Here is a 22,479-nt window from a genome sequence, read left to right on the forward strand (position 1 = left end):
AAACATAGAATTGATAATTATAATTATTATTATAATTATAATTAATAATTAAATCAACCAAGATCCATTTTAACTTTGTATCTCTCAAGGGTTGGGAGATCAAATTTGTGAAAAACAAATATTTATAAAAAAACATTTAATCCTTCTCAACACTTGATAAATCCAAAATTAACATGAACCTAAACTAATTATCCATTTTAATTTTATATCTTCTAAACGTAAACCTAAAGATCAAATTTATGAAAAAAAACTACATTTAATCTTTCTTAACACTTGACAAATCCAAAATTAAAATAAATCTAAACTAATTTCTCGATAAATCCACACTATACTTTACTTCTTAAATTATTTAAAAACCTACGGCATACTTTACTTCTTAAATTATTTAAAAACCTACGCCATGCTTAACTTCCTAAATTATTATTTTTAAATGATCAATTATTCATATTTGACTATTTTTTTAAATGATCAATTATTCATGTTTGATTATTTTTCCGCAACCATCGCACTTCAGAAGCAGGATGGAAACTCTCCTCCCCTACCTACCATTCGTCCACTTCAATTACTTGAAGAGAAAGGTCTACGGTGATTAGGTTACAATAAAATAATACTCGTAGTCGTATGTCTGACTCACTGGTCTGAAATCCTAAACCTTAACTAATCCAGACATCAGAGATAACACGAAAACTTAAACTATATGACGGTGACTAGCCCAGTGACAAATCTCCCATTGTGCGTCCTAAGCTAGGTTTGCCGTACTTCCTGGTTCTGTCAGGTCTGCATTTTTTTTGCATTTTTGCTTCTTGATTTCAGAGCTTCTTGGTATTAGAGCTGAACAAGATCAAAGGGGTTTCAGATGTTAGTGATCGGATTTGGAGGTGGTTCGCTCATTTTGGGTTTAGAATACGAAAACGCTAGCGAAGGCATCATCCTAATTATAATAGTGGTCATCATAACAATTTTATTGAGGATCTTTTAATCAGGAGGGAGGATACGGCAATGGCGCTTTATGCTGAGAAAACTGTGTCGGGACCTTCACGGCAAAATGAGGTCCTCACGGCTCTGAGACAGTACTACTTCTGCACGGAGGACCAGGCCGCCGCGGCTCTTGCTATTACAAATGTGTTGATTCATGAGACGGTCTGGGCCGCGCAGCAGTTTGCCAAGACCTTGAACTTGCCAGATCCGGAGCTTGAGATGATTTGGAACCTGATCGAGGGGGAAAACGGGTTGTATTCCTTGTGGAGAAAGGGCAGATTGGATGGTGTTTCTGAAAAGACAACTACTGGTGTTGATGACTCTGTTACGAAGAGCAAGGTATGTCGATAGATGAAAAAGGCTTTGCTTTATTTCAGAAAATTGTTTATGGGAGTTTTAGATCACTAATCCTAACTGATGAGGTTGGAACAATGATATGGTAGAAGTCGGTTTTAGTGGATCAGTGTGGGTTTACAAACATCTTAGTGAAGGGTAATTTATGAAGGTTGGATTGAGGGGGCATTATAAAAGAGATCTTGCGTTATGTTCTTGGTTGCATTGTGTGTATTGCTGGGCAGGATGCATTGAAGTTATTTTAGACTATATAGATTCCACTGTTTTTTATGCCTTGGGATTCATCGAGATCATAAGGGTGCTAAGTTGTTTGGGCCTGTTTGGAAGCTTGTTTTGTGTGCTTCGAAGCGTTGTGAAATTAGGTCCAGGGCTGGAAAGTGTTGTTCTGGTAGAGTTTTTATACTATTTTATTTGTGGGTTGTCTTGAATTTGATTGCGCCTTTGTTCTCTTTTCTTGCAGGGGAATGATTTAAATGGATGTAGACCCTCTCTCCCATTTTGTCGGATCGGAAAACATGTCATGATTGCTCATAAGGTTGGTGTAGGGTGTGGATATGGAGATGTTGGAAAGCCATTCTGTGCCGGCATCATCGGAGAACATGTCATGATTGCTGATAAGGTTGGTGTAGGGTGTGGATATGGAGATGTTGGAAAGCCATTCTGTGCCGGCATCATCGCCAACAGCGACATCATGGCTCTTGGAAAGGGACGTCTGATGAAGCTGGGTTATGTTACTTATGTTACTGACCACCCAGATTTTGTCATTGCTTTGTCCTTCCCACAGCTGGTAACTATTTGCAATGGCATGCAATATTATATTAGATTGCTTTATGTTGGATTGGTGGATGCGTCCGTTCATCGTTGATAATCGTTGCTTTTTAACTGCAGGGTATTGCTCCACTGGAGCTCTGTAACGAGAAGAAGTCAGGGAAGTATGAGGAGAAGGTCTATATGCTGCCTAAGCACCTAGACGAAACGAAAGGTGGCTACTTTGAATTTGCAGAATTTGGGGGCGAAGCTGACGAAGCTTTCTCCTTCCAGAATTCAGGGAAGTATGAGGAGGTCTATGTGCTGCCTAAGCACCTAGACGAAACGAAAGGTGGCTACTTTGAATGTGCAGAATTTGGGAGCGAAGCTGACGAAGCTTTCTCCTTCCAGAATTCAGGGAAGTATGAGGAGAAGGTCTATGTGCTGCCTAAGCACCTAGACGAAACGAAAGGTGGCTGCTCTCAATTTGCAGAATTTGGGAGTTAAGCTGAGCTTTCTCCTGAGTAACCTTAAGAGCCTGCCCACTAAAGATAGTTGTTGTTTGGATGTGTGTGTGCAGCCTTATTATAGCGTTGTTGTTTGGATGTGTGTGTGCTGCCTTATTATAGCGGTGCCGCTTTGGTACCTTATAAGATGCATTTGAGCTTTTGGAATTTGAGGATGCAATAAAGAAGATGTGGGTCAACCTTTGGCTTTTTGATCGAATATGGGGGGCACCTTTGGTTTTTTTGTGCCCAGCTTACGTTTCCGCATAGGGGAGATTAGTATAGGAAAGATGTTTGTAAAAAGTAATGTAATTTTTGTGCCCAGCTTACGTTTCCGCATAGGGAGATTAGTACAGTAAAGATGTTTGTAAAAAGTAATGTTTATTTTGTATTTTAATTAATTAGTTTAAATTTATTTTAATTTTGGATTTACTAATGATTAATAGGGATTAGATTTTTTTTTGTTTTTAAAGAAGGATTAAATCTCTTTTCTTTGTAAAAGATGTTTTCATCTCAACAAATTTGGTCTTTCTTGATTTTTTGTAGATTTAGAGTTAAGATGGATCTAGAAATTTGATAGGGTGGTTTACCTCCAAGTTTAAATAGGCTAAACTCCATATGAATACAAGGCTCAATACTATCGGTTCCTTGGAAGAATCACCGCACCTCTATGGAATTATTAATTTCCACCATGGGAATCCTAGTCACTGGTTTGGAACGTTTACCAACACACCAAATACCTCTTCATGGTATGAGAGGTACCATGAAAGCCTAGACTCAAGTTCAATTCCCCTTAGTTGCATTTAAGAGAGGGTGTTAGAAGAATCACTATAAAAGTTTTTATTTTATTATTATTAATTTTGAGCTAGTTAAAATATTTAAATTATATTATATTTTTAATTTATTTTTTATGTTTATGTATTTTGACTCCGTTAAAATGTGAAATATTAACCCATCACACAAATGAAATTAATCTGACCTTTTTTTATTTAGGTTTAAAAAACAGAATTCGGATTTGATTTGGAACAAAATTTTGAAAAAGGTGGAATTTTATTATGCAAAACTCAGGGAATCTAATAGATATACATGAGCATAAAATACATCTAGGTTTAGGGTTTTCTCTGTGTAGAGATTCCGGCATACGTAAGGTTTTATCTTGCGACGTTCTGGATTTTAAATACTGAATGATAATTGATATGCTTCTGAATGGGTGAACTGTGCCAAATCAAGAATTTGTTAGAATGACAACAGAAGGTCGAAACTGTTGAAATATATAATTTCACCTCCCGCATTTAATTCCGGAAAACCCCCTGTTCTCTATCGCACCGCCTTTCTCGCAATATTGGTATTTTCTCAAACGGCAGCGATAACAATCCTCGATTGACATGCGTCCACAGCAGATTTTCAAACAACTTTTTTCCGGGAGCGTAATGCTGATTGAGCTAGCGATAGCCGTTCGATTGAGATGAAGGCTGTCCACCGTCGATTGAAACCAAGCTGCGTACAGGCCTGCAGCAACATGGAGTTGACGTGAAGTGAAAGTTTTTGTTTGACCGCCGGCTTGTTCATAAATGTGGGTAAGATTTTAATTTTAATATATATATATTTTTTTTTTAAATTTTAAAACGTGAAGTAATGTTTTTTTGGTTGTCGAATATAATATTTTGTTGTGTTCATCGCATATGCAATGTAATGGGAAAGGAATGAAAAGCGCAGCAGCGCTTATGTAGTTTTTTTTGTTGTTCATTGTAATGCAATGTGAAACTTGCAGCAGCGCAAAGGAAAAATCTTATGCACAGCAGTGCGAATGTGAAGTGTAAAAATGCAGCAGCAAATGTAATGTTTTTTTTGTTGAACAAATGTAATGGGAGATGCAGCATAAATATATGTAATTTTTACACAGCAGTGTGTTGATTTTTTCGTTGAGACAGAGTAAAGTTTGCAAAGAGACAGAGCAATTTTTCTGTGGAAGTGAAGTGTTCTTGTGTAATCCTTTTGTTAAGAGAAAGATCCCTTTTTGTAACGGGAAGTCTATTAATGAATACAAAGTTCTTTTGTGTGTTGTTGAGTCTTTGTCCTCTGGAAATTTTTGATCCTGTGGCAAAAGAGAGTATCATTCTCTGTTTAACTTTTGTTTGAAATTACTAGAAATTTCCAACAAAAACCCAAGAGATTTTTAATACAGCAAATCATTTCTGAGTTAGCGTTTCCAAAGGGTATCCATTATGATAGAAGAATCTATGGGTAATCCCGAATCCATTATGCTAGAAGAATTTTTCTGGGTAATCCCGCAAGAAAGTCTTCTCTAAGACTTTTGAAAGCTCGACATTATATCATAAATGCCTACAATAACCTACCTTGAAGACAGAATAAAGACAAGCGGAATCATAAAAAAATGATTGGGAGAAAAGAGACACACGGGACAGTCGCGAATTATAAGCGGGCTTGTCCAAGCGCTTTATCTGTAACTGGGTCTTTGCCCCAGAGGGTCATGTTGTCCGGCCCGTGTGCTTTATCCTCTAGCTTTATGCCCGATCGCCTCTTCCCGTCCTGGGAGTTTCTGCCGGTCGGAGTAGTAGTTTTGCTTTCTCTTGTGGGTAACAGTGCGCTGTCAGCTCTCTGTCCGTATCACGAGTATTCTCTTTTGCACTTTCGAGAATCCTACAACGGTTTATCTATTTTATGCAAAGGCTAAGCTTACCAGGTTCGAGGATGGATCGGATCGTTTCCATGAAGTATTGTTTTTAATTTCTCGTTTTCTGCCATGTCATGTATATCCCATCTGATTGGCTCTCTAATCGTGAAATATCTGCCTTATCTGGGTTGATACATTTTGAGTGCCTGGAGCAGAGTGCTACAATAAGCACAGGGGCTCCCATGATGTTCTCTCGATTGCTCTATTTTTATTTGCTTCAGTTGATTCTTGGCTTCTTACAGTGATATTTTTTTGTTCGACATAACGATTCTGCGGATTTCTAGAAAATGTAACAGCTTATATGGTTCTTTTAATGGATGTTGTTTTTTCCTCTCAAAAAAATGTTCAATGGTTCGAGGAGGAGGAGCGGATTATTTCTGGAATGACGGGGTTCGATAGTTTACGGCCAAAGTTTGAAAGATTGCTGAGATGCCAAAAATCATTTTAGTTTTGAGATTCTCATCTGCAATTTCGAGTGCCCTTGATTCTGAATCTTTATGTGGAAAAGGGTTTATGTCCATTTGGTTTTGAAACTGAATCTTGGAAGCATGGGATGATATATGTCCGAAATCTTGGAAACATGGGATGATATATGCTCTAGATTTCTACGCTTAAATATGTAATTCTTGAATTCAAATTTCCACTTTTGTGTGAAACAGAGCAACAATGACCCTAGGTGTGTATATCTAGTGTTTGGATGTATTACCGAAGTGGTGTTTGAATGCATTAACAAAGTTTCATGTTGCACTCGCCATTCTGGTCCTTGGTAATGTTTGGGAGAAGTTTAAATTTGCCTTTGAATAACCACAAATCTCCTTATAATTGGTAATCGTAATTGGCAATGTCTGGGAGAAGTTTATACAAATTTTGATTTGATTTTAATGGGTTAATTTTTTTTGAATGTATAGATTTAGCATTATGAAAAAATTATGGGGCACATGATTTCCGCTTTTATGGGGCACTTGATTTCCGCTGATTAAACAACTGAAACTTCAGATTCTAAGAAGTACTATTAGATTTTGGATAGAATTCACTGGAAAAGGTGTCTGGAAAAGGAAAAAATAAAGGGCCAAATCTATTTCTGTATTCAAAAACTCGATGTAAATGATGAAACATTGTCATCACATCAAGAATTGTATTATTGAATTGTAAAAAAAATAAAAAATAAAAATATAGTGTAATATAAAGAATTTAGAAAAATGTCATTTTTTTTCCAAAATATTTAATATAATATAAAGAATTAGTTTGAGCCAATTTAGTCTCTGCCAAACCTCAAGTTCAATCCTTGTGGGCAAAGACCAAGGATAAAAATCATTTTAGAAGAATTAAACTATTAGAAAAAATATCCTATCTAAACTGACGAAAATATCCTATCTAAACTGACGTAATAATTTTAAGATAACATCTCACTGTTTATAAATATATAATTTTTAATGTTTTCATCCAATAAATAGATTCGATGAACTGAATAATATTTAAAAAGGAAATTCCATTCAATAGATAGGTTCGATGGACATATTTATAAAAGAAAGAAACAAAGTTCGTTTGTTTTGTATTATTTTATACTTTTAAGCTGGTTTTTCCGAGGCCAATTTAGCTGTGACGGACTGAAATCAAACTCTCTCACCTTCTTAAAGGTAAGAAGGGTTGCTGACTTGGGTATATAATATTATAATGGATGGTAGAATACGAGATAATTTCGTTTGACAATATCCTCTGACCGTTTTTATCAATCTATTAAATCCAATCAAACCTAAATATCCTCTGACCATTTTTATCCTATAAAACCTAAATATTATTATTCATAATGAAGAGTTGGCAAAAAAATTCTATACAAAATTTGTTAACCATGTTCATAGAAATTTCATATCATTTAATAAATTTCGTATCATTTAATAAAACTAATAGTGAAATGATATTTTTCATTTATTGATTTTAAAATAACAAATAATATTATATAATAATTTTGATAATCTAATAATTTATAATACATTAATTATGATTTGATTTATTCTATTGATATATATATTTGATTTTTGAAATATTAATTTTTTTTGGTAAAATAAATTTCTTTTAAAATTGGAAGCTAGAAAAGGCTATTAAAAGTTTTAGGTTGGTTTATCATGAGGTAGATTAGATCAAAGTTAAAATTGAGCTCTTAATAAAGAGGTATAGGATAATTGAAAGGTAAGATGAAAGTAAACAATAAGAGTTAAAAACCAAGAAGACAAAACTATGACATACAATGAAGTAGACGGATTGAGGTCCATGGCAACTTCGTGGATGGGGTCTTTATTTTCTCTAGTAGTGCCCCCCATGGAGGGAGGTATATCAAGATGCTCCTCAATGCGCTCCATCTGTTGATCTAGGTCCTTCATGTGCCAATGCAGGGGCTTAAGAGAATGGAGGATGTTTGCTTGATGATCATGTTGATCCAAAAGAATTCTTCCCAAAAAGAACTTCATATGCCAGTAGAGGTCGACTATCTGCATGTACTGATTAAACCTACCATGAGTGTGTTCAGTGTTTAGCACCCAATTCTGCCATCTCAACAAAAACCTCTGTGTCTGAGAGATTAAGTTTGTGTGATGCACCTTCTCCCTTGCCACAAATGAGCTCTTCCTAGATGGCCCCAGAAGTGAGCTCACAATAACAGGATGTTGCTTCCTCTAAATGATGATGCGCATACAACCATTATGGGTCCTCTCTTGGTAATAGGTTTCCCCCTATGAAACTGGACTTGTTGACGAGTCATGGGGGGTATTACAAAGAAATTGAAAGAGGTTGACACCAGAGAAGGAAAGAAAGAGACACAACTGGCACTAGGGGGTCGCCATGTCACTGAAGCACAAAGAGGGGGGCCAACGTGAAGGGGATGAATGCCATGGGGAGTTGCTAACCACTTGCACCAATGACAAGGGGGAAGACAACCAAGGGGTGTCCATAACAGCTATGAAGGTTCTGCGAGGAGCGCACCGACTGAGCCACTAAAGAAATTTTGAGGTCTAAAATGGGCCTCCTAAGGAATATTGTAAAATAATATTGGAAATAATAAAATAAGATAAGGTTACATCATTAAATTTTACAGGGAAAAAAGAAAAAAAACGAATTTTCAACTCATTTTCAACTTATCTCCCTATAGTTTTACTCAAATTTTGAGCAGGAGCACTCGTTGGATGAAAAATTTAATTCCTCATCCAAGGAGTACCTATATTGCATACTTTCAATGAACTCCGCTATACCTAAAATGCGAAATAAATTAAAAATGTGATTGCAATCACATTTCTTTTTAATGTATTTCTGGATTTTTGTGTAGTAGGGTCCATCGAAAGTATGCAACATGGGTACTCCTTAGATGAGGAATTTAATTTTGCATCCAACAAGTGCTCCCACTTGAAATTTGAGTAAAACCGTAGGGAGGTAACTTGAAAATATAAGTTGATTTATTTATTTTTTTGAACTTATTACTTTTTTACTCCAAAAATGGTGAATCATCTCCCATGGTTGACATTATTATCTTGACTCCTATTGGTTCTTATAAAGTTGATTTTGGTTGTACATATTTTTTTTTAGGCCCATTTTTTACCTCTCAATTTTTCTAATGCTTGAGAGGGGCAGGGGATGCATTGAAAGGGGGTGAACGAAAGATGGAAGGAATTTGGAAGGCAAGAGTAGAGAAGATTTGGATGATGATGAGGGGCCAGGAGGAGAGTAGAAAGAGAATTCCCAGGGGCCAGTTAGAGAGACACAAAAGAGGCCTTAGCAAGTAAAAATTCTTGAGCCCAAGACCTTGTAGACATAATAACAATATCATAAGAGGATTGAGTTCAACAGGGAAACAAAACAATAGAGCATAAGAGAGTTATTGCTTGCATTGTATGAAAATTGAAGCTGAAACTGAGCACTTTCCTGAAGAGAGCGAGTGTAGAGTTGGTTGAGATGTTGTTTCCAAAACTAAAGCATCGAGTAGCCAAGTGGAGGCAAGTTGTGGACAAAAATGCTACAAGTCCCTATTGCATCCAAAGGTAAGTTGTTATTTGAAATGATATAGATCTCGATTGTGTCCAAGGTGAATTACATTCCTCATTGAGTGTACCAATACAAATATAGGAAAAACATAAAACCTCAAAGTGATGGATAAATGTTGCCATCACTGGACAACATGAGTGAGAGTTCAAATGACATTTGAATTGTTTGAAATTCCACTAAGGGATTGCTACATGTAGGTCTATTATGGTTGACATGCTTCAATGCATTAGTTTTAATGACTATTAGGGGGTTATGTTTCCACTTCCCTTGGCCCTTTTGGCTAGGTGGAACAACAACAACCACCCACCCCCTTTAATCTTAGAAAACACCTCATCTGAGGTTTTAATTATTAATTTATTATTACTATTATCTTTTTAAGTGGAATGAGAATTTTTGGAAAATTTCGATTACAAAATATCTCTAGAGACTTGAACCTATGGACTTGGGAAAACAAACTATTTACCAAACCACTTGAGCTAAGATATTTTGACTTGATATTTTAATTTCATAAATCATAGAATTACATTGATACCATATTTGTCCTTGCTACCCTTTTCCAATAAGGAAACTAGAAGAGCAGTGTTGGATCCAATAAAGTATTAGTTAAATTTTGATAAGTGAAGGATTGTGCAAAAGAATAGAGGAGCACAAAAGGGGTATATGGTGCACAACAGAGGAAGTTAGCATAGGAGGAAGAGGCGCGATGTAGGGAAGTACCATGCAGGAAGGAGATGTTGACGTTTAGATAAAGGAGATGTGTGCAGGTAAGGATAGGCAGTTAAGATTTTGCAGTAATGGAAAATTAGGAGAGGGACACTATGGCAGGGAGGAAGTAGAGATATTTTGCAGGTAAAGGAAGGCTGGTGGAGTGGAGCAGACAGGTAAGATATATTTCAAAAGACGGTTAAGCATGCATGGGCAAGCTCGTGGAGGTATCAAAAATTATCTTAACAGTCCAGAAGCCAGCTGAATAGGTGGTGTAGAAAGCCAAGAAGAGTCAAGGAGCCTCCAGGGAGATATTAAAGGGAACGCTTGAGATGGATCACATGTTATAAGGCTGATCAGTGAAGGCTACAAGAAGACGAGAAACACTTCAGAAAATATTGCTCGAGCATTAAACATGTCAAACAAACAACAGATAAAATGTGATGCTTAAGCAATAAAACGACATAGAACTATTTCCTTCAAAGCCAAAGCTACCCAGCATTGGCATGAATATAAGTGATAAATATATAAAAGTGAGGACTGACAATTGATGTCAGAACACTCCTATAAAATCTAAATCACGCCAGCATTAATACAAAGCAGAAAATGCTTTCCTCCAAGACCATGTGAGCTTAACATGGCCACCCATATATAAATGCAATGTCCAGCCAACATATTTAATTACTGTCAACTTTTCAATAGCGTGCCATCTTATAAAGCTTTAATATCTACTTCAAATGGGAGTCAGAAGTTTGGATTTAAGATGCTACCTTAGCTTTGATAAGCGTTCCATCTCCCAGTTTTACTATAGTTAAAGAAGAATCTGTAGGTTGTTGAATGGAAATGACTTTAGATTTAGACAATGTGAATCTTTATGCAGAAATAAATCGAGAGCCCAATTAATGAAATGGCAATACCTTTATGTGTTCGACAGACATCATACCCACAAGAATACCCAGGCAGGCTTGATAGCCACAATTATCAACTATGTAAACCAATTTTGGAGTTAAAATAAATCCTCAGACATAGCTAGAATTTTCAAAGAAAGTTTTAACAAGCCATAATATATTACAAGCAACAATCATCGCAACTAGCATTTCCCCCAATAGTACACAACGAAAGGCACTTGAGCATTCTTGAAATATTTGAAGAGTACAAAAAGTTCTTGTGCAAAATGTGCAAAAGTATATAACGGAAAAAATTGTCTTAGCATATAAACATAGCTATGTAATGGAGTTGAACTAAGATAGCTTAGCCAACTCCACTGATGAAAACATTTGCACAGTACCCAAATCACATATAGAGAGATGCGATAATGCTATTCTAAGCCCCAAATACAAATCAGAATTAAATGTCGGAACTCAAGAGCAAACTCCAATGATACAAAACTAATTGAATCCGCCAATCCCTAAATATGCAAAAGCATCTTAACAAAGCTATTCAAAAGCATCATCATCGTCATCTGGAAGGGGTTGGGCCACAGCTGCTACAAGTTTTGCCTCGTACCTGACAACATAAAAGATTGTAAGCCAAAGTTTCAATCTTTTAGAAATGGAACAAATTATTTCAATAAAAGTTAACAAAAAATAATAAGAAAATAACATTCTACTTACTGTTGTTGGGTTGCAAGGTCTATCTAAACCTCAGGAGGAGTAAGAGCAGGTGACTCCACAAAATGAAGGTTTGGATCCCTATAAAAATAACCCATTATAGAATCAATGCAAATTTTTTAATATAACATTCATATTAGGGAGCATCAGAAACTAGATTAAAGGCTCACCCTGAGAGCTTCCTGTGATGCAGGAAAGTGTTCCCTCTGCGGACAGAGGCAACCCTTCTAGCCCTAGAGTGGGTCTAGTCACAAACAAGGACGAATCAACAATAGATTTCCTTAAGTAGTTCAAGTTGGAGGCATACCTCAACCGGTGGTCGATGGAGTTCTGTTACACTGCTCCAGCTTCCGCTTCCTTCTCTCAATGAGTAATCAACCTGAAACAATGCAAAGTAAATACGACAAAGCACATAACCGAAACAACAATGATCTATTTACCCACAAAGTCAAGAATTCATGAGCTATCTAATAAATTACATATAAGACATAGGAAAACATCATTGATTGCATTAATTATGAAATAAGAGTAAGCTTACAACCAAAGTCTTGACGTCACAAGCCTTCTCAGGAGGGCCCAGCCAGCATGTTCCTCAAGCATTCACTCTTGAAGATGGATCTCCCAATACACAAGTCTCTCTCACTCACAAGTTTTACATAAGATCAAAGGCACTTCACAACCTTCCTCAAGCTCTCAACAAAACCACACTTGTCACACTCACGCTAGCTATCTAGCAAACTCACAGTACTATCAGCAACACTCCAAAGACTAAGAATTCCAAAACTAGCAGCTCATAGCAATGGTGAGAGTTTAAATAGGAGAAAGAGTCTCCATGAAAGGTGGGAGGATGAACTTATCTCCAAGGAAGGTAGCACAAATGACGGAACAGCCATGCCAGAGAAAGGAGGGCGTCATAAACTAGGCCAACAACCAGGTCTGGAGTCATCTGGAAGGTCGACTGTTGGAACAAACTCACCCAAACTAGATTATCGTGGGCACATAACTGGTCTGCCGCGCTGACATCGCTATTGCATAATGGATATAGTCAGGTCATCGCGGGAAACTACAAACGACAGTTGCGCTGGCACATGAAATTCGACCATCGCGGGAATCACGTCTACTTCTGCGCTGGCAGCGCTTTTGGACTATTTTGGAATGCTCTTCAGCACGTTTATTTGGCCAACAGACGCGATGAGGTAGAAACCTTTGGAAAAGTGGGTCATTTGGCAACATCAGAGAGCATGAGCATGAATGATTTTCGACTCATGACACAGTAGGGAGACTGGGATGAAGGCAGTGACAAATTACTATGTAACACTTCCGTGCCAAGTACAGGAATGGTTTCTCAAAGTTGTAGTTACTTTTTGTAGATATCTCATAGTACTGAAGATTCTTCTTTCTATGAAAAGTAACTTGCTTAGCTTTCACTTTCCTATTCTTCACATCAACCTTGGTTCCACAAAGAACAATAGGAATGTTCTCACACACCCTGAAATTCAAAAAGATATTTAGCTAATCAGTTCAGGAAGTTGTGCCACCACACAATTAAGGAACCTTCATTTCTAATTAGAGATCTAACCCCTCTGTAAAAGAGATACCTGCAAATATATCTGTGCCACGTTGGGACATTCTTGTAAGTCAATCGTGCAATAACATCAAACATGATAACTTCACATTTCCCGTGAATACTGCAACAAGCAAAATCCCAATCAGTAAATAAGAAGGAAACAAATAAATAGAAGTGGAAAAACATGGAACCCTCGCCAATTCAATCAAGAAAATGCCAACAGAAACAGGAAAAGAAAACCAGTATTGATCAAAACAATCGATAACAGAGTCTGTCTATAAATTCAAAATTAAACTAAATTAAATTCAAATAAATATAAGTGGAAAAATACAGAACCCTTGCCAATTCAACGAGGAAAATGCCAACAGAAGCAGGGAAAGCAAACCAGTATTGATCAAAACAACCAATAACACAGTCTGTCTATAAATTCAAAATTAAATTAAATTAAAATTCAAAATAAAGAGACATAAACGAGTAAAACAGAGTGCTGATAAAAAGGAACCAAAAAAGGGCTCATAGTTGCTCCATTGTCATTGATATTGAGGTTAAAAGGTGTTGCTACTGAGCCCACACTACATACATATCAACACGGGAAAATAGAATTGATAAGTCAAAAGTTCTCTTGGGATCGATCCAAGTTTAAATCCATGTAGGACCTTTTTAAACAAAAAGTTGAAAAGGCACCCCAAAAGCTCAAATGTACAGTGCTCCAATCAACAGGTGTCTACTACACCTGCAGAGGATGACAAAAAACACTACTTTCGTAAAGTCCCAAGAGACCTAATTTCAAGTGAAAATCAAAATCAGTCTGGAAAAATACAGAAATGGAAAATAATCAAAATAATTATTGACGTACCTTAACCACATTTTGTCATTAAACCTTACCTGACTGAGCTATAAAGTTGGGTCAGCATTTCATCCTTGGCTTTCTCCACTTGAGAAAGCACCATAGCCTGCAAATCATCAAATCATCAATTCAAGTATCATGGACTGAATAAACACTGAGATTCTGTATGGTTGTATTGTGTGCTCATCCACATGGATGTCTTACTTTGGGAACATTTGCAGCAAGACTATTCAGAACAGCTTCCACATAACCACGGACTTCTTGAGCCATCATTCTGAGCTCCTCCTCTGGATCTACAGGCCTTCTTACCATGGTTTCCTGGATTATAAACAAGAAAATCAAACTAAGGTTGAATATTAAGTTGGGAAATAATTTTTCTATTCTCATCGTTGTATATGGTCATGGTCTCCTAGGCTAAAATGTGTATTGATTCTTAAATTATTTAATAGCAAACATTTTGATTATGTACATGTGCAACTTACGATGGAACTTTATGTGCTTCATTGCCTATATGCAAGTGTTTCAATACAAGCTATAGTTGTTCATGATTATACTTTGGGTTACATAAAGTAGTCTTGGCCTCTGGCCAGCTAAATATTGCCTACCCTCTACCTTATATCTATTTAAGTTTTAATAGTGGAAATAGTTTGTCTTGAAGATCGAAGAAAACTCAAAGGATGTTAGTCCTCGCTGAAAGCAAAGACTAGCAATCTATTTTCATTTTCTGCTAAATAGTTCTCTACCAGAGAAACCAAATTTTTTGGTTACCTGTAATTATTCATAAGTTGAACAATTGTCCAGCAACACAATGCCTACTTATCTGCAATATAATTGTCCAGCAGAAAATAATGTGACTAGCATGCATTTGAATGCAGTTTACTAATTTTTTAACCTTAAACAGACATGTGAGTACTCGATAGTAAATCAAGACAATTCCATATAACATAATGTAATTCAGTTAATGAAGGCTTCTCACCAGATCATGCCATCATTATGTTAGTGGTTATACTAGCAATTGTCCCAAAAGGTACAAAGAGAGGCCAATAGGATTATTAAATTGGAATTGTTGAATTTTTCTAGAAGAGTTAATTGGTTTGTGGAAAACCTTGTTTTCTTGGACTGGATCATTATGCAATTACTTTTCTTTATATGTTTTGTTTATATCTGTATTACAAAGAACACATTGAATGTCTTATTTCATTTTAGAATAAGTTAATTACCCAAAATCAAGAGGTTAAGTTAATTACCCAAAATTAAGAAACCTCTATAGATGGCCAAGCATATACGAAGAATGCATCTCATTCATATGCAATAGCAAATCCATCTTTTCTTTTCTCTGAGTAAAATTTCAAAAGCATGAACACATGCGATTTCATATGTACAATAAACCAAACTTCTGAAATTTCAATTCTTGGATGCATCCCATTCATATGCTACAGTAAAGCCATATTTTCCTTAAATTTCAATCCATAAACACATCCTTTTAAACCAGTTATAAATTTGGTCTGAACGTTTTTCTGGACTCTCCCTGGTTGAGTCACTAAGCTCAATGGCATATGACACGAGGTTTTGATCATTCCAACAAGAACCTTTTATACCAATGTGCAGATGCTTTAGGGTATCTCTTCAAACCATCTTTATAATCGATATAAATAAAACCAAATCGAGATGTATAACCAAATCCCCATTCAAAGTTATCCATAAGCGACCAAGCAAAGAATCCACAGACATCTGCACCTTCCCTGCAAAACATCATATTATAGCTTTCGAATTTTCCCTTCTCTGCTTTGGAAAAAGCAATAATTAAAACTGCACTTGTATCCAATAGTGCACCATAGGTACTGTGCACTATAAAGATTTATACTCGTATGCTCTTTTTCTGTATAAAGATTTATACTCATCTGCTCTTTTGTGTCCAATTACAGTATATAAAATAATGGAATGAAATAGATTATGAATGTTACAGTGCTTCATGAGTACCTTATAGCTTGAAGTATGTAGTGCAGATGCTCTGAACAGTAATTTATACGCCATGTATCATTCAGTGCTTCATCAAGCGATGGATCAGAGTTTTCCACAGGGAAATCATTCACTCCTGCAACCAAATTTTAGCATTATGTCTCCATCTATTGAAACCAAAAATGAAATGAAAATCGGTAATGTGATTTACTTACCATTTTCTGTTATAAATATAGGTGGATTGTTATACCATTGTTTTATGTAGATTAGCAAATCCCTTAGCCCTGGTGCATACACATAAAGCCAAAAGGATGCCTGTGCAAATGTTACAGATATATATCAGCATCTGTGGCTTTAGCTTTTAAATTAAACTACATAATTTGAGCTCAATTTTAAGCTTGAATATCAATATTTGTGTGTAAGTTTTGTTCTAAATATTTTAGCATACCTTGACTCCTATTGGCACCCCACTGTGCTCTGCTGTAGAAATCAAGTCAAATGCAAATCAAATGTTAGTAAGTAGCAAGAACTTCCTGGATATACTACTGGATTTGATCCTTAGTTTGTTACATGTGAACAGAATGATAGTAAATGACGAGGCCTTACAGATGAAATTGGCTCCGTTGTCCCTGTTCCAGCCAGAGTTCGCCTTGGTTGGGTCCAAACAATTAATTGCGTACTGACTTGTATAATAATTCATTCCGAGGAAGTCGAAGGATCCTTTTAACTGTTCAGATTCTTGCTCAGTGAACTTTAGCAAATGATCACCGAGCCTATCTCTCATTGTAAATGGGTAGTCCCCTGACGTTACTGGATCGATAAACCTGCCATACAAAAAGTCATAGTGGAACAGAGTACTGTAAGCAAATAAGCAAATATGATGATAGAAAATTTATGCACCTAACAAAAGCCATAAAAACAACTGACCACAAAAGAATCTTATATTAAATTGTAAGGATCCAAAACCAGAGACAAGTAATACCATCCGAGCATGAAATCAATCGCTCTCTGCGCTGCATTTTGGTCATCCTAAGATGACGAATAAGGATAAGTCCAGTTGCAGACTAATGTAAGCCCTATACAACCCTTTTGCTCGACCTGCAAATATTTTCACAACACAAATCTCTCTTTGTGAGTGCAGCGAAAACATAGCTAAAACTGAGAAGCTAGTAACGAAAAATTAATGAACTTTTTAAATGCACATTGCACAGCCATTTCAAGTATAGTTAGAACACTGCTAAGTAAAAAATACTTGCTTAGATTTATACCAACTTTGGAGCTATCCAATGTTGAGAAGGATCAAAAGCCATTTTGTAACTGTTTTAGTTGATCATAGAAAATTTTAGGGGTGAATGTTAGCCCTTTGGCGAAATTAAGGGGTTTTAAATTTTTAGTGGGCGAATATTTTGTATCATAGTACATTTTTACAAATAACCTCAAATAGCCCACCTTATTTTAAGGGAGAGGGTAAAAAAGGTAAATTTAGCCCTTGAAATTAGGAGTTACAACCTTCTATTCGCACATTTTCAAGAATAGATTTTATTTAAGTGAATCCATTCGCCCATTTTCAAGAATAGGTTTTATTTAAGTGAATCCTATGGGCCAAATACCATATTTATAAAAGAGGTATGGTAAATTAATAAAAATATAAATAAATGAGAGGTATGGTAAATAAATAAAACATTTTTTATATTTACTCCATAAGTCACCTTATATACATGCAAGGGTGTAAACAAATAAAAATATAAGTAAAGTGGAGGTATGGTAAATAAATAAAACGTCTTTCAAAAGGTATGGTAAATAAATAAAAATATAAATAAACTAGACGTATGGTAAATAAATAAAGCCTCTTTTTATATTTAGTCCATAACCCTCATTCTATTTATGAAGGCTCAAGAAAGAGGTTTTATTTAAGTGAATCCTATGGGCCAAATACCATATTTGTAAAAGAGGTATGGTAAATTAATAAAAATATAAATAAACGAGAGGTATGGTAAACAAATAAAACATTTTTTTATATTTACTCCATAAGTCACCTTATATTTACATTTAAGAACACTCCAAAAATGCGTTATATTTAGGTGAAACCCATGGACAAAATACTATGGGACAAATACCATGGACTAGATTGTTATTAATACCATGCAAAAAAAACATTATTAACCCTAATATTAGTATTAATAAAAATAAAAATGGCACATTGTATTGACCCATGATATTCACCAAAATGGCACCTGGTATTGAACCATGGTATTCACCAAAATGGCACCTGGTATTGACCCATGGTATTCACCTGGAATGTAGCCTATTTAAATGGGAGAATTAAACCAACATAGATCCATCTTTACTCTGGATTAAATATTTGATCCCTCTCGGGGGTGGATCAAGAGTAAAAGTGGATGTTGTAATTTAATGTATGTTAAACATTTTAGCTTGGTTAAAATAAAAAATAAAATAAAAATCAACTATTAATTTTATTAATTTTTATAAATTACTAATAGTAACTTTTAAGCTCCAGGTTTATAATAACCCATGGTATTGACCTATGGTAATACCAAGATCTTACAAGATTTTATAATTGAGTAAAATATTCGCCATGCTTGGTGAGAGATTTGCCAAAAAATTATATATACATATTATATTATTGATAAAATCGCCTTCCATTTTTCCTATATACCATGGAGATTCGCCCATTTATTATATATATAAATTTAGGGGGGGTTCTTGAAATTTTCCCTATAGTTGATAGTGCGAATATCTCAATCTTCCAATAATACAGCTTATATGGGGATGCCTAAGGGGCAGGGCTACTTAACAGATGCCAGGCTTATTGGTCTCTGTATGCATTTCTCTTTTAGACCCAGTATAGATGTACAATTTTAGTGACAGCTAAGACAATGAGAACGCTCAAGTGGCCTAATTATCATCATTCACAACTATCATGAAGGAGTAGGATGATAGGTTTTTATTTCATATATCAGATAAAAATTCAACCATCAAATTGGGAAGATCTTACGGAAGGAGTAGGATAAGGGATTTTTGTGAAAACTGGGTAAACATTCCATTTGCATCATGAAATAGCACATATCGAATTCACATGGTAAAGCATAATCCCAATATAGTAGCGTTTTCAAAATTGTTGTATTCATATTATCAGAATCTACCATTGCAATAAATTTCAGCATAGATTGGATAGCAGGATTCCAATGAAAACAAATTGGGAAAGAGGCTAATCATTATATTCTTCCAGTTATCCTATTCTATAAGGTTCATGGTGAAATCACAATGTTCTCTTGTTTAAATTGTATTTTTGAATGCAGATATGGATTCAGCACGTTGGAAAACCCCAAGGTTTTCCCAAGGTATATGAATTGTGGGACTCGATAACTTTAAATTACAATTTTCCTAATATTTCAACAGATTTTGAGCAAAATCAACCAGAAAAGCTGTCCAAAACAGGGCCAAAAGGTCGCCCCGTTAGACTACTGCGATGGGAAATTGGAAAATCATCATCAGTAAGCTGAGGTTCGAGTTAATTGGGTATCCTATTGCCTCATAAGTTAGGGCCTAATGGATCCCGGATATAGTAGCCTTTTATGCAGTATGCCTGGTAACTGCATCCTCTGTTGCATCTCTTACCATGAATGTATGTCAACCAACTATATATTTGAAGATCAAACCCTAAAACAGAGCACTTCCCATTGCCATAATGTTTATAGCTTAACCACTGTAAATCCATTTGTACATAAATCAACATTTTTATGTGCTCTGGGGTCTTTTGACATAAATCTACATGCTGACCAATTGAAAAAACAATCATGAAAGCTGATGTTAGCTTCAATTCTCTTAGGCTTTTGTGTGTAGAATAACTACTCTACCTTGTATTTGCTCCTATATACTTCCACAATAGCTGCATGTGCGAGAAGCATGTAATGGCCCGCTGTGTACATTTCATCTGCATCAGGTCTCTGAAAACCACAGAGGCCAGGAGCAAGAATTCCGACATCATATCCTAGGGTACAATATATAAAAGGTTCGTTGAATGTTATCCACTATTTAACCCGATCACCAAATAATCGGAAACATGCTTTTGCATAGGCAGTGAAATCAGTCCTGCATCATGATATCATTATAACATAAAAATGAGTGATCCGTAGAGCATGAATATCAAAGTACAGAAACTTAAGTTTTGCTAATGGGGAAATCCTAATCATACACTATGTTTGGAATCAGAAATCCTCCATATTCATCCTCCAGAGATTGGGGAGTATCCCAATGAAACAAAGTGACAGATGCTTGGATTCTTGCAATCAACACCGTTTAGAGAAAGAGATGATCAGAACCTAATAAATAGGCTACATTACATGTGAGATCAATCAAGCTACAGTAAGTGAGAATATTGGATATAACCATTCTGGAGGAGTTCATTGATGAGGTTATTGTAATAGTCTACTCCTTCCTCATTGATCTCTCCTTTTCCCTCTGCAATAATTTATACACATTTGGTTAATGGACATCATAGATATCAAATTCATCTGTGAGAATTAATAAAATTTGCTGGACATTGAGAACTGTGAATGCATTTGGTGATTAATTTTCTCTGTTGGAGCTTACTTGGAAATATACGAGGCCACGAAATCGAGAATCTGTAGGTATCCACTCCCATATCTTTCATCAGTTTTACATCTTCCTGCAGGATATATGAAAAATTATATAATGTTTTCTCATTTATGAATGAGATACAAAGAATTTAACCTAATCCCAATATCATTAAAAACTACCATATTAGGAGCCCTAGAATACTAAACCATTTTTTTTTTACTAGGCCACGGTTAGCTCTTCTATTCAATGGAAGAAGATCAATCCAGGAGGCTTATTAGGATTGTGTGAGGTTCCTAGTTGCCCAACTTCCCATGAAATAGCTTCCATCCTCAACTCCTCCCATGAAATTGAAACCAGTAACCAGTAAACCAGCAAAAAAAACCTAAACCCCAATCTATACCTCATAGATAACCTTAAATCGTTACCTTAACTTAACTCCCATTTCAAAATATCTAATACCTTATAACGATGATACTGATCCACTGCTACATCACCATTGCTTCCAGAATATCAAAGTACAGAAACTTAAGTTTTGCTAATGGGGAAATCCTAATCATACACTATGTTTGGACTCAGAAATCCTCCATATTCATCCTCCAGAGACTGGGGAGTATCCCAGTGAAACAAAGTGACAGACGCTTGGATTCCTGCCATCAGCACCATTCAGAGAAAGAGATGATCAGAACCTAATAAGTAGGCTACATTACATGTGAGATCAATCAAGCTACAGTAAGTGAGAATATTGGATATAACCATTCTAGAGGAGTTCATTGATGAGGTTACTGTAATAGTCTACTTCTTCCTCATTGATCTCTCCTTTTCCCTTTGCAATAATTTATACACATTTAGTTAATGGACATCATAGATATCAAATTCATCTGTGAGAATTAATAAAATTTGCTGGACATTGAGAACTGTGAATGCATTTGGTGATTAATTTTCTCTGTTTGAGCTTACTTAGAAATATACGAGGCCACAAAATTGAGAATCTGTAGGTATCCACTCCCATATCTTTCATCAGTTTTACATCTTCTTGCAGGATATATGAAAAATTATATAATGTTTTCTCATTTATGAATGAGATACAAAGAATTTAACCTAATCCCAATATCATTAACAACTACCATATTAGGAGCCTTGGAATTCTAAACCATTTTTTTTTACTAGGCCGTGGTTAGCTCTTCTATTCGATGGAAGAAGATCAATCCATTTATGGGAGGCTTATTAGCTGATCCACTGCTACATCACCATTGCTTCCATCAAGAATTTTGCCTGCATTGCAAAGTAAAAAGCACACATCAACATACATGTCCTGATAATGAGATTCCTCAAACTGTGAACCCAAAGAAGAAAAACAATCTGACCTGGTGTTCATGAAAATGAGTCCTAGATGCTTGGGCCTTTTCCACCTTTGTTGGCAGCTCCTTCACACTGCATTAATCATAAATTCAGAAAAAAAAACGTTACGCATTGATTTGGCATGGTAGGACCTTTACACATTGCATTTTCTTGATTGTAATTTAAATACCTTGAGAAGAAGAGAGAATATAGAATGCAACTAAGAATTACCAGTACCTGATAAGCAGAAGTTGTTATCCCAAACATGAAACTTGGAGGAAAGTAACTCCTCCTTACTGCGTTATCACCATTAATCTCTTCCATTCTTAGCTTGGATGTATCACCAATTATAATCTTTTGTAATTGCCTGCAATGGATTTACACCATTTATATATCAATGCTCAGGGTTCTGATGCAGCTTAGAGTCACTTTAGGAAGGGTACGTGTCCTGGTGTCCATGTGCAAAAGACTGGAAGGTTTGACATCTAACTCCTCACCCATGTTGATAGCAGTTGGCAGTTAGGGAGGGTAAAGCTCACCGC

The 22,479-nt window shown here is 35.9% G+C and overlaps 2 protein-coding genes and 1 pseudogene across 3 annotated transcripts; 1 reads left to right on the top strand and 2 right to left on the bottom strand.

Moving 5' to 3' along the window:
• The first annotated feature begins 723 nt into the window (after positions 1-723).
• On the top strand, positions 724-2,805 carry LOC149257372 (adenosylhomocysteinase-like). Its single transcript, XM_089369658.1, has 3 exons — positions 724-1,317; positions 1,793-2,119; positions 2,221-2,805. Exons 1-3 carry the CDS (start codon positions 1,000-1,002, stop codon positions 2,584-2,586), a joined length of 1,011 nt encoding a protein of 336 aa, XP_089225784.1. The 5' UTR covers positions 724-999; the 3' UTR covers positions 2,587-2,805.
• Positions 2,806-11,450: 8,645 nt separating this feature from the next.
• Positions 11,451-14,350, bottom strand: LOC149257373 (GTP-binding nuclear protein Ran-2-like). The gene is made up of 5 exons (XM_089370575.1): positions 14,243-14,350; positions 14,077-14,144; positions 13,223-13,312; positions 12,958-13,113; positions 11,451-11,520 (listed from the first exon to the last, which is right to left on the bottom strand). Exons 1-5 carry the CDS (start codon positions 14,348-14,350, stop codon positions 11,451-11,453), a joined length of 492 nt encoding a protein of 163 aa, XP_089226701.1.
• A 1,261-nt stretch (positions 14,351-15,611) lies between these two features.
• LOC149257374 (beta-glucosidase 12-like) lies at positions 15,612-22,261 on the bottom strand (annotated as a pseudogene). Its single transcript, XR_016245948.1, has 13 exons — positions 22,175-22,261; positions 21,954-22,030; positions 21,059-21,107; positions 20,612-20,687; positions 20,383-20,479; positions 20,214-20,300; positions 19,876-20,110; positions 16,980-17,095; positions 16,604-16,821; positions 16,446-16,477; positions 16,213-16,312; positions 16,019-16,133; positions 15,612-15,780 (listed from the first exon to the last, which is right to left on the bottom strand). The product of XR_016245948.1 is annotated as a beta-glucosidase 12-like (transcript).
• Between the last annotated feature and the right edge of the window lie 218 nt (positions 22,262-22,479).

Source organism: Pinus tabuliformis, chromosome 6, assembly GCF_031772625.1.
Source record: "Pinus tabuliformis cultivar Carrire ecotype Pingquan chromosome 6, CPIR1, whole genome shotgun sequence".
In the NCBI taxonomy this organism is placed as follows: domain Eukaryota; kingdom Viridiplantae; phylum Streptophyta; class Pinopsida; order Pinales; family Pinaceae; genus Pinus; species Pinus tabuliformis.